Source organism: Mustela lutreola, chromosome 3 (genome assembly GCF_030435805.1).
Source record: "Mustela lutreola isolate mMusLut2 chromosome 3, mMusLut2.pri, whole genome shotgun sequence".
Lineage (NCBI taxonomy): Eukaryota > Metazoa > Chordata > Mammalia > Carnivora > Mustelidae > Mustela > Mustela lutreola.
The window spans coordinates 177423011-177435534 of record NC_081292.1 but is presented as its reverse complement, the minus strand read 5'-3'; the positions used below and the strand labels follow the sequence as shown (position 1 = coordinate 177435534).

The 12524-nt window shown below is 40.1% G+C and overlaps 1 protein-coding gene across 11 annotated transcripts in view; it reads right to left on the bottom strand.

Moving 5' to 3' along the window:
- Window positions 1-12524, bottom strand: part of DOCK10 (dedicator of cytokinesis 10) — a 263031-nt gene that overhangs the window by 57283 nt on the left and 193224 nt on the right. For all 11 annotated transcript variants that reach the window (XM_059167885.1, XM_059167886.1, XM_059167888.1 and 8 more), the window contains exons 20-26: window positions 12153-12276; window positions 11838-11959; window positions 11378-11464; window positions 8438-8530; window positions 7898-8016; window positions 6036-6105; window positions 2564-2677 (exon numbers count right to left, since the gene is read on the bottom strand). In XM_059167885.1, coding sequence (XP_059023868.1) covers window positions 2564-2677; window positions 6036-6105; window positions 7898-8016; window positions 8438-8530; window positions 11378-11464; window positions 11838-11959; window positions 12153-12276 — 729 coding nt within the window. The remainder of the gene's footprint in view (window positions 1-2563; window positions 2678-6035; window positions 6106-7897; window positions 8017-8437; window positions 8531-11377; window positions 11465-11837; window positions 11960-12152; window positions 12277-12524) is intronic.

Genomic DNA, 12524 nt, shown 5'->3' with positions numbered 1-12524 from the left:
CTTCCTCCAGCCTGGAGTTAAACTCTGGCATCACGATTTCCCCTCTGAAGGATGGACTTAGGAAAGAGGCCTTTGCAGAACCAGGAATATGCCAGTAAGCCCTTAAGGCGGGAGCCTCCTGGGGATCCTTATAGGTCTAGAAAGGGAGTTAGGGGTTCCAAGTGCGCATTTCTCTTGGCTTCTCTCCCACCTCTTCCTATGGGGAGGTGTGTAGCTAGAGAAAACCAAAACATGTACCTGCATGAAGGTCCCTCTTTCTTGGGTCTAAGGGTCAATCTTACCCAGATACGGAAAGTATATGTTGTCTATGTACAGTTTAAAGAATATGCCTCCCTCCCATTTTCTCCACCACAGATAACAATTTTGAATTCTGTTCAAATGAATGCCAATCATCCCCTTACTTTACTTGGTAATTTTGCAACCAATTTCATACATGGAAGCAGTACTTAATTTTGTCTGCCACTGAACTCCATATAAATGGAATCATCTTGTGTGGATTCTTCTGTGATTGGCTTTTTCATTCAACAGATTCTGTCCTGAAATTCATTTCGGTTGAGCCACGTAGCTGGATGTCTAGTATTGTCCCTGCATTACACACATGACCGCAATTTACGCAATCTGCTCTACCATGGACGGGCATTTGAATTCTATCCAATTTCAGTTGAGACAAACTATGCTGCTAAGAACTCCTGAGTACACAGTCCTAACTCCAGAATTCTGTCTGAGGGGAGAGGCAGAGGAGGTCTGAGTTCTAACAAGGCAGCTCTGGCTTAAGGAAGGGGTCACTTGATCTTGGAAATGGAACTCATAATTAACACAAGGCACATTGTTAAAATCCCCTAACCCCATCTTGTCAGAAATGATATTTTTCACCCCAATGTCCCCACATTTGCCTCTTAATTCAGCTAATACTTACCATGCTCCACCTCTTAGCACTCTGGCTTGCCTCTACCGTTTATCTTGAGTCCACCAGGGTTAATGAAATTAAACCTTTCCCTCACTTCATGTCTGATAAGAGAAACCCTGCTCCCCTCCTGTCCTCCAATATCTGTTGGTCTCGTATATTCCTTTTCATGTGCACCCAGCCCACTGCTTCCTAGCTCCTGACTCCCTCTTGACATACCTTCTGGAATGCATGGTCCAACATCAGCAAAGTCTTCTGAAGGTCCAATTTCTCCCAAATTCCCTTCACCTCATCTTTTAACTGAGGGCTGACTCTCCACAGAGAAGCCTGTTTCTCTGGCAAGCAACCCCCCTGAGCACCCCAAGACCATCCTCACCCCATTAAAGTCTGTTCCCTACACAACCATCAGGTCTGCTCACGTCACACTCCTGCTCAAGACCCTCGAATAGCTCATTTTCACTGAGTGGAAGCCAAAGTCCTTGCAATGGTCCACCAGGCCTTAACTACCTGCCTACCACTGCCCCCCACCTCCCACCCCCGCCTGCTCCAGCCACACTGGCCTCTCGGCCGCCCCTTCGACATTTCAGGCACGCTGCTGCCTTGTGACTTTATACATGTCTCCCCTTTACCTTTACTGTTCTCCAAGCCAGTTCCACATGGCCAACCCCCTCTCTTCCTTTGCGCTTTGTGCTTAAAGCTTGCCTTCTCCAGAGCTCTATCCTGACCATTCTATTTAATCTGCAAACCTCATTCTGTACCCCCAGTGCACCCAGCTCCCCTTACTGGCTCAACATTTTCTTTTCCTATAGCACTTCTCAACTTTCTAATACACGATTTAATTAATTTTGTTACTATGTTTGCCCTTTATTGTTTTTATCCTCCAGTAGAATGCAAACTTCCCAAGGGTGGAGGTCTTTATTCTATTCTCTGATGCCCGCCAAATGCTGAGTTTGCTGTCTGTCCCATGGGGGGCACTTGGAACATCTTTGTTGCAGGAACAAAATGAATATACTCATAAGACTAATTTAAACACACTGCTTGGCTTAGAATAATTTGAGTTTAGGGAACTCATGTTGATGTTTATTGATCCCGCCTTCTCTTTCCAGCTAATCAATCATCCCTCTGTCAAATCATGATAGGTAATTAATTTAACTAGGGACTAAGTCCATTCTTCTATAATAATTTAGTCATCTATTTACAAGCTTCTCACCATTTTATGTGCCTACAAATGCATGTGTTTCAACTTTCTGCAGTCAAACCATGGTTGCTTTGTCTGTTTCCTCTCCATTAGTATATTCATTAATACCTCACTAATCCTTTTGTTGATACATTTCCTCTTGCGGTGCCTAAAAGCACCACAAACTTTATTTTTGCTACAGTTAGCACTTCGTAGTGTTTCAGATGATTCTTAATAGTTACTCATTCTGTCTGTGGGCCAATGGACTTCACTTGGGACCACTGTATATTTTCTGTTCCTTTGACACAGATCTCTTTTGCTTAATGTTTTTATATACTACAGTTTCAATACAGTTTATGACGTTAATCCCAGAAATTATAAGAGAAATGATCTATGGAAATCAATGAGTCTTATTATCTTCCAGGGATGAGAGCATGCGATCTCTTGTGCTAGCTGTTGAAGGACTGTTTCAAATTCTTTACCTTCAAGACATGTTTTACTGTTGTTGAGTCATTTGATTTCAAAAGACCAGTCACATTTTTAGCCAGTTCCTCATGTATTGTTCTCTCCTTGCATGCCGTGGTCTTGAACACGAACTGAAGGAAACCCAGAAAATGAAAAAAGTTAAAGACTTTAAAAAAATAAAAAAGCATCAAAAATTATGTTACATGAATAACTCGTATTTCACAATTATCTGCTCATGCCAGATTTTTGTCATGAAATCAATGAAGGCCCAATGATAAGAGTAGTACACAATCATTCCTATTCAGGGCTTTGCACAGAGAGGGCTCGGCTCACCTAAGCTCTCCTTGAAACTCTTTGCAGAAATCAAAGGAAAGAGCCAGAGAGCAATTTAGCAGGTTCAAGGAAACATGGAGGGCTTTGACCCACCTACTCAGGACACATTTCCCCTTCTCCTTCCTTCCACTGGTAACAGGTGGCATGGTAGCATTTCTTCATCCTGAAAGGGTAGAGCACCCACTCAAATAGCCAAGTGGGGAAGCAGGTGCCTTCCAGAGGCCAGTAGGTGAGCTCCCCACACGCCCAGTTTCTTTCACCTCATGCTCAGACACAGCTAACAAAGGCTTCATGAACATTGGCCATCAGTAAGATAACAAATGCTGCTCACTTTTTTTTTTCTCTTGAAAGACTGGTTTTGGGGTGCATTTCTGAATGTATGTAATGGTTTTAATTTTCAGTATTTCTTCCTAGATTTTAAGGGTATCGGTACCCATTTATGCACATATCTTAAATATAAAATGCTTATCCCTGATTATACTGGTTTACTTATGAGTTGGGTTTGCCTCAAGAAAGGTTATTTCTTCATAATCTTCACCACCCAGACTTCACTATAATCAAGAGTGAAGGAAGGCAAGAAACTCAAAGCAGGAGCCCATTCACATTAGGATTTATAATCGTATCTTTGAACTTTGCAACTCATAGACACCTAAGTTGCTCTGATGGAGCCTGACTTCTCCAAGCTCATTGCAGAGGAGAAAGACAAAGCTAAGAGATAACGAAACTGGCCCAAATCAAGAGTAATATGACTTTTTTCCCCCTCATGAATTGTAACTCATCTGAGGGTAATTTAATTACCAGCTACCTGGTCCTGTGTAGTTATTTAACACCAACAGCATGAAAACTAGCTGTGAGATATTCTTATTTTAAAATTTTGGCTGGAACATGTCAGTGCCATGAATTGCAATAAACCATGGCATTTAATTAGATTGACTTGAGACACACATCTTTGCAAAAGACATGGTGTATGTGTGTATTTTGGATATTGTAAATGGGGTGAGTTAGCAGCATTTAGCACCACTGAACTTGAAATGGTGTTTAGTTTGCTCCTGAATGTATATAAATTCCATTGAATATATCATATCTTTCAAGGACATCAAAGCATGTATTGGTACCAGCCCATCAGTTTTCATTATACACCTAGATATAGGCCTTAATATTCATGTACATGTTAAAAAATACTTTTTCCACAGGGAATTAAAAAAAATCAGACTCTTTAGTCAAGGTTTAGTCTGTTAATCATGTACTGCAACAGGAGGTCAATCATAGACTCATAGAGCTAGATGTTCATTAGGTTCATCCCTTCTCACTTCACAGAGGAGAAAAAATAAGGTGCAGAGAGACTGATTACTCAAATTAACTATTTAGCCGACTAGAGTCTAATTTCCCACTTTCTAGTTTAATGTTCTTTCTGGAGTAAAATTCCGGTTGATAATATTTATTAGGGTGTGTCCACTTTAGATATGTGAAAATATTTTTATGAAATACCTTTAGGAATTGTTATAAGCTTCAAAACCCACTTAGGTATACATTTCTGGATTTCACCCACTTCAAAGCAAACCAAATAAGCAATCTCTTATATTGCAAAATCAAATTGTCACATCAAGAGATTTCAAACATCCTGGTTAAAAATGAAGATCATACCAGGATGCATTCCAATACACCTTTTCAAGAGCATCACAGAATGAGCCTGAGGGCTGATTTAAGGTTCTCATAAGGAACTTTCTTTGGCTGTCACAAAAACAGTCATAGCATCGGTGGGTTCTTAATGTAATCTTCAATGATTCCATTGGGACGAGGTAAATACTTGTGTTGAAATGAAGATGGCTTTGTGTAATATGGACTGGGGAATTGTTTTCTTCTTAGATCCTTTGGTGATTGAAATGGAAAACGTGAGTTAAGCATTGAGAGAAAGTTCCATAGATGATTCTGTTGAATGTAAATTCATCAGTACTGGATTAAAGTATGCTACCGTTCTGTCTTAAACAGAGAGAAAAATAAAGAAGCATTTGTAGGTCAACTGTCTTTCAGCAACTGAAATGTACATTGTGTTGGATAAAATCATACTATAGGGAAACTATTGTGAAGGAACTATTTTTGGCATATGGGCTATTTTAAGGAAGGGCACACGCTCATACTTGAGTATTTGGGAAGATACTTAACATTTCAGGCAAGTAGAAATTATGCAGATATAAAACCATAATGTAAAAGTCCTTCAGAGGGATTCACTCCAGAATGAAATTTCATGGGATGTTTTGTTTTGTTTTGTTTTTCACTCATTTCTAGCACAGAAACCCCCACATTCTCCTCTAGTCACTTTTCTAGATGTCTAAATCATAGGAATATATGTTTATTGGTATAGATTAATGGAATAAATTATTTGAGTTAAAAAAGTTCTGTGTCTCAAAAAGGTTTACTCTGTACAGAAAAAAATAGAAATTGAGCTCCTCTATGCAGCATAAAGTAATACAAGACTCTCTCATTTATCTCTGGATGGATTCTTTCTTTTCATTCAAGAAGATGACATTTAGGCAGGAACTCTAATGTGCAAACATCATCACAAGTTCACTGGCATTAGTTCATAGGCCAACTGGAAATGAGAATATGAACATGTCTGAGTGAACACTTGACAAAGGACGCTGGAAGCAGTGCACAGGGATGGAATGGGCTAGTGGATCATGCCCGAGGATAAAGGACTTAACATACCAGAAGCAGGTACAAATATACAGTAACTGGGAAAATGAAATAATGCCTGAGAAAACAATAAAAAGAGCTAAGAAAACATTACCGAAGAAACACAGAGCATTCAACAAACCAACAGGGAAAATATTCCATAATTTTACACAAGAATTGTATTTATTTGTAATGTGAACTTCAAGAGGGCAATACTTCTTTCATTTTCTCTTCTCTTTCTCTGCTCTTTCCTCCCGTATAAATATTCATTTGCACAGGTACATGTTATTATACATTTAAATAATATGTCTTGACCATCAATGCAAAGAGATGGAATTCTAAGTAGCTAAGGGGAATGCTTGATATTATTGTGGTGGGCCCCATCCAGTTAAAGGGAGAAAGGTCCCACCTACTGCAGACAGGAAACGAGACAATCACACAGCACAAGGGGATAGACCCAGGGTCCAAGTGGCAACTTTGTACCTTAATGTACGACTGGACGGAGTGGTCCAGCTGCTCCTCATGGCATTTGGCCACAATGTCGGTCAGAACCCTGGAAAAACAAAACTGTTTAGTGGTCTTTCTGGGAAAGGTGAGAAAATACAACTTGGTTGGGCACTGGAGTGCTTCATAAACTGGGAATTTAATAGGTACTGAATGAATGCAGAAACCAATTTCAGACTTCCCCTTCAGATGCCCCAATATCTACATTACCCATTAACCATCTCCAGCCTTGAAATCTCTCAACACTAAGATACGAGGAGTATCTATGCCAGCAATATTGCACGGGAGACTCTTATGGCTGCTATGTTGGTTGACACTGTCTTCTTGAGAAAGGATCATCTTTGGTATCTTATTAAAACTTAAAACTTTTAATCTCTAATTATCATAGTCCTTTTAAAGAGGACTTCCCTTCCAAAAAGGCGACAGTACCTATACTTTTGTAAAAAGCCATTAGGTTGAGATTCAGGGTTTTGTTTTTCATTTTCCATCTTAGCTGGTGAAGTGTTTCTAGCAGCAGTGGTGGTACTATTTTCATGTTAATACATCCAGCTGCTCCATGGCTGTAGCATTTTGGAATGTCTGGGAATTTCAGCACATCTCTGTTAAAACATTAAGGAGTCTTATTCAGGAAGACCAGTGTATTCACGCTGAAAAGAGCCTCATTTGAAGGCACAACTAGGGACTTTTAATCTGGGTCTAGAACTGGCTGTGGTGGGATTGTTAGACATACTTTAATTTTCCAGAGCTTCAGAGTGCTACTTTAAAAACAAGACTAAAGACCTTCATTCTGAAAGAGATTAATAATATGCTTACAGGTTTGTGAAAGTTCTGGGCACATTTCAATGTTGAGAGTAATTTTTTTTTCCAGAGTTCTGTGACTGCTTTTTTTTTTTTTATGAAATTTTTTTAAAATGAACATTAGACATATATGATGCTTTTAACTAATTTAAAATAGTATCTCTATGGAGAGAAAATTAGGTTCATCAAAGTTACTAGACAGATTAGTAATGTTGGAAGAATGTAGTATAGACAAATTTAAAGATAACAATTAAAAATTTTTAAAAATCTAGTGTGAATGTGAAATGGTACAACCACTCTGGGAAACAATTCAGTATTTTCTTAAAAAAAATGCATATGCAACTATCATAACCCAGCAATGGCACTAAGCATTTACTTCAAAGAAATAAAAACTTATGTACACCTAAAATCTACCCCAAACTAAAAAACAAACAAACAAACAAAAAAAAAACCCAGATGTCCTTCCTATCTATGTGTCTGTCTGTCTGTCTATCTAAGTATCTACCTATCTATCATCTATGTCTGTCTGCCTATGTATCTATCTAAAATTTTAACAGATTAGTAGTTACCAGGGCTAAGGGGTGTGGGCTGGGGACATGAGGGAAGTAATTTTGTATAAAGGGCAACATGAGAGATCCCTGTGGTGATGGAAACGTTCCATGTTCTGTTTCTATCAATGTCAATATCTTTGTAGTACCACCACGTTCCAGTTTTGCAAGATGGTACCCCTCAGTAAACTGGCTAAAGGGAACAGGGTATCTCTCTGCATCATTTCTCATGATAGCATGCAAATCTATAATGATCTCAAAATAAAATCCTAGTTAAAAAACAAAAGAGAAAGTTTAAAAAAGAGGTCCAAATCTTTATCCAAATGATAACAGATTTGAAGTCAAGAACTCAAGAGTGAAAAAATACTTAAAATCTGAGACATATGTTCAAGTGAAATGCAAGCATGCACAAGTGGGTGGCCATTTCCTTATCATCACAGTTTTGTGCACTCACAGACAGTAAGATCTCATCTCCTAAGATCGTGGGAGAGATACCTGGTCACAGTTGTACTTATTTCATCTTCTTCATTCTGTACCAGCACCTTGAAGAGCTGATTCAAGATTATAGGCAGAAAACTCATGATTGCGTGAATCTTTTCCACATTCAGTAAGTTCTGTGGTAAGTTAGTGGGAGAGAAAGGGCACTGATTAAATTTAAAGCACATTCTGCTGATGTGCTTCAGAACTCAAATACGAATCCTCTAGCTCACCTCTCTCTGGCTTTATTCTCCATTGCACTTAACAAGCCACGTGGCATTGGGAAATAGTTGCGAGGAACTGATATGCAATTATCTAATTTAAAATCAATTGATTCTGATTTTCAATCATTTTAATTTGGGAAAAAAACCCTGAGGTTTGCTTGTTTTGTAAACAACAGGCAGAAACAGTTTAGGAATTGAGAAATAACCATGCACTCTCTGAATTGATAAGGCATTTAAAAATTGTCTCTTAGTTTGTTACTCATTGGAAACTGTCAAGGTCTCTTTTGCCTGTTTCTGCCCTGGAAACACGGAAACTATTTGCGTGTCATGTTACCTTACAAGAGCGGATGAAATTTGAGGTAGGTGACTGAGACATATCTTTCTCTCTTTTTTGGCACTGTCGGAAAAATGCGTTCACACGGGGATCCTGAAACAGCAAATAAAATGTTTATCTGATGACACATAAGCTGTATAGCAATTATGCTGATGGAGGGCAAGTATTTCTGGAGGACAGATGCCTCGATAAGCAGGTGCTTTATCAAAGAGTCGAGTGTGTGCTTTTCTTCTTAGTCACATGACAGTGGCTTGGGAAGCACTTCTCTTGGCTCTCCCACCCCCATTTTTTAATTGTCTGTTTTTTTTTTCCTACAGACTTTGATGTATTTTTCTTATATATTTCTTAACACACATGAGAAGGTGTACTCTTAATTTGCACAGGGATATTTTCAGACTTAGAATGCCTGAGCTAGTATAAAATTAGGAAGTTCACTCTAACCTGATGAGATAAAACTGATTGGTACCCTTTGTTATGGGATGAATTGTGTTCTCTCGTATTCCACATGTTCAAGTCCTAACTCCAAGGACCTCAGGATGTAACCATATTTAGAGATAAGGTCTTTAAAGACATAGTTATATTAAAATGAGGCAGTTAGTGTGGACCTAGTCCAAAATGACTGATGTTTCCATAAAAGAGGAAAATTACGGGCACCTGGGTGGCTCCACTGGCTAAGTGTTTGACATTTGATTTCAGCTAAGATCTTGATCTCAGAGCCATGAGTTCAAGACCAACCTACTTACAAAAAAAATTAAGGAGGAAATTTGGACACAGGGATAGACAGCAGACATGTACTGGCATAGAGAAAGACCTTGAAAGGACCCAGCAAGAAGATAGCCACTTACACACCAAGAAGAGAGGCCTCAGAAGAAACCAACCCCACCAACACCTTGATATTGGTCTTCTGGACTCAAGACTGATGAGAACATAAATTTCTGTTGTTTAAGCTGTCCAGGTTGTGGTATTTATTACAAAAGCCTGAGTAAACTAATTTTCCCTTTAATGCTATTTCCTGAAGAGGGTGGCACCTTAGAAATTCTCTAAGTTCTGAGCTAAGGGTCAGAATTATATAGTCGGAAAGTGAGACAAAGAGTTTTAGTGAAGTTACGCACTCTGGGTATTTCTCTGGAATGTGCTGATTCTGGAAGGATATCTGTGATTTGGGTTTCTCTCAGTTCTGAGGTGTGTGTTTGTGTTATATTTTCAGTTTCATTTCACTTATTCATCTATTTGACAATTATTCATTGGAAGCTGACTATGTGCCAGGCCCTTGGCAGGCGTGGAGGACAGCGTGGAGGGCCAGGAAAACCCAGCTCCTTCCTCTGTGGTCCTTCCATGATGCTAAGGAGACAGGTACCATACCGCCATGTTGACACACACCTACTTGATCATAGGTAAGTGCTTTCCAGGAAAGCAGGGGCCATGTGGGTACACAACAAGGTGACACAGCATGTCTGAGGGGTCAGCAAATAGGAGAGGCTTCTTTGAGAAAGTGACATTTGAGCCAATGCCTGACGGACCAGTGGGAGCTGACCAGGCCAATGCAGAGAGGGGAGGAAGAGAGAGAGATTGCCTTCCTGGCAAAGAGGGCTGAGTTTTGAAAGGGGAAGCTAAGCAGATGGAGGGCATGGCACTAGAGACGGCCTGGGCATTTGGTCACAGAGGTGAATCCTGGGATTGATGAAGGACGAATGTGTCCCATCAGGGCAAAGAGCACGTGGGTGGTGGCAGCGGAGGCAGAGAAAGATGTCAGAGAAACACCTGGCCCATTGGGAAGAAAGCAGATGGATGTGTGAGGAAGAAAGACTGATATTTTGAGGTATACAAAGGCAGGATTGGGTGGGGAAGGGCCATTCTGTGGGACTTGAGGAGTTTGGGTAGAGGACTGGGGAAGAGGGCTAAATCTGGCTTGAGGACCCAGAGATTACGGAGAGAAATTCTGAACCAATATGTGTGTAATACCTGGAAGATGTCTTTTCTCTCAGCAAGTGAGTATTAGCAACACACTGAATTTAAGAGAGGAGAAATACAGTGTGTGTAGTTAATGATTTGCTTTGTACTTTATAATTTGTATCATGAAAGTCCTCGCACTGACGTAAAATCAGCTGTCTTGCAGTGGAAGATGTGCATCTGTGGTAATTTAGCAACAGCAATAGCAACATCTGTAGAGCATTTTTCAGTTCCTGAGATGTTTTCCCATGCAATTTCTCATTTTGATCCTTCCCACAACGTCAGGCAGATAGTACTGTCACCATTTTCCTGCTGACAAAATAAGGATGGCAGGAGTGAGGGAAATTGTGCGGGATCACTGTGGAAGAATGTGGCTGAGGAGGCTCTCCAGGGCAGTTCTGCTGACCTCGTGGCCTGTCCATCAGGAGCACCAGGTAGGCCCTGGAATCAGACTTAAGTTTTTGTCTTGTTTTGTTTTTAGATTTTATTTATTTATTTGATATAGAGAGAGAGTGAGAAAGAGCACGAGCACACAAGCAGGAAGAGTGGCAGAGGGAGAGGGGAAAGGAACCCGATGCGGGACTCGATCCCAGGCCCCTGGTATCATGACCTGACCCCAAGGTAGACGCTTAACATACTGAGCAACCCAGGCATCCCTCAGGGTTAGTTTTAAGGTAAAGATAAAACATCTTTCATTTCGACCTTTCCCATTTTTAATACTTGGGTGTTGTCAGTGAAGCAAACTGTATTTCCAGGAGGGTATCATCCTGAGACAGATGCGTCTGGTGTTCTAGGGCTGATAAGTTGGGACGTTCTAGCTCTCCTCAGAGAGGCATAAAGTTATGCTGCAGACATTCTTCCTTCGCAATTCTCAGTCACCTGCCCCTCTGACAACCTGGGAAATGGTGAGTCCCCTTGTCTAAATACAAGAGCCCCCTGATGATTCTCCGTGTTAGAGCAAATGCTGAGATTTCAGGACAACACACTGACCTGAGTGTTCACTGTGGATACCACAAATGTAGATACTTTGAAGAGTGGTTTGCCACCGTCAACCCACTTAATGTCACTCCCACTGTGCTGTAAAAAAGAGTATGTTACTGTCACTGTGGCAACTGAAGAAAAGAAAATAAACAGGTTATTTAGCTTATGTTAATTTGCCATCCAGATCCACTCACCTTACATGACTCTAGAGAGGCAAAACAGAAGAAACAATTACATTGGGCAATATTGGGGAGGGAGGCCAATGTGATATCAGGGGGCCATTCTAATGGAACATTTCCACTGGCCAAAAATGAAACAAGACCTTTAAAATATTATAGGTACTCAACTCATAACAATAGTGGCTGCTTATACTACAGTCTTTGGGTTCATTTAAATAGCAGACAGAAGGTAACCTCATGCCATTTAGCTCATGTATTTTTTTTCTCTTAAATTATACATCATTCAATACCTTTCCACTTGCAGAATCTTGAAAGCTTAAATAATTAGGAGGCAGGCTTGTTGCTATTGGGATATTGTATTCTTGAGAAGCTATCTGATCATGTTTCATCAGGGGAAGCCAAGCATATCCAACTGTGCAAAGGAAGAACAAAGAGAAAACTTCTGAGTACAAACCTCCATGGTGAGGGGTAAAAGCAACATTATTTGTCACTTATGAATAGAAAACCTCATTAAAAAATTTAATAAATGGGAGCTTTACAATACTCTCCAGTTCAAGTCACACAGATGACATGTAATGCTGTCTCAGATCGCATCCTGTCAGTACCTGAAGTTTCCAGCATCTCCTTTTTCTTGGCATTGGCCTTGGCATTTATGTCACAAGTGACGTGATAAAAAGAAAACAAAATATGGTGCTTCTCATGGAGCTGGGTCGGGAGCTCAATTTTCACCTGCAAGGAGAGAGATAATAGCCAGACTAGAATGAAACTCTTTTGCCCTGGGTCAGGGTAAGACAAACCATAGACACTTTGGTCTTCTAAAAATTCTTTCCCTGAAACTGAGGACCACATTTCTTAGTTAGTGTTAGAAGGACTGATTTCACTCTCAGTGAATATCTGTCCTGCTAGCAGTCATGTGTTAAGGGGCTGATATTTTTATTTCTTTATTGTGTTGGGTGATGATAATTTAGAATGACTGG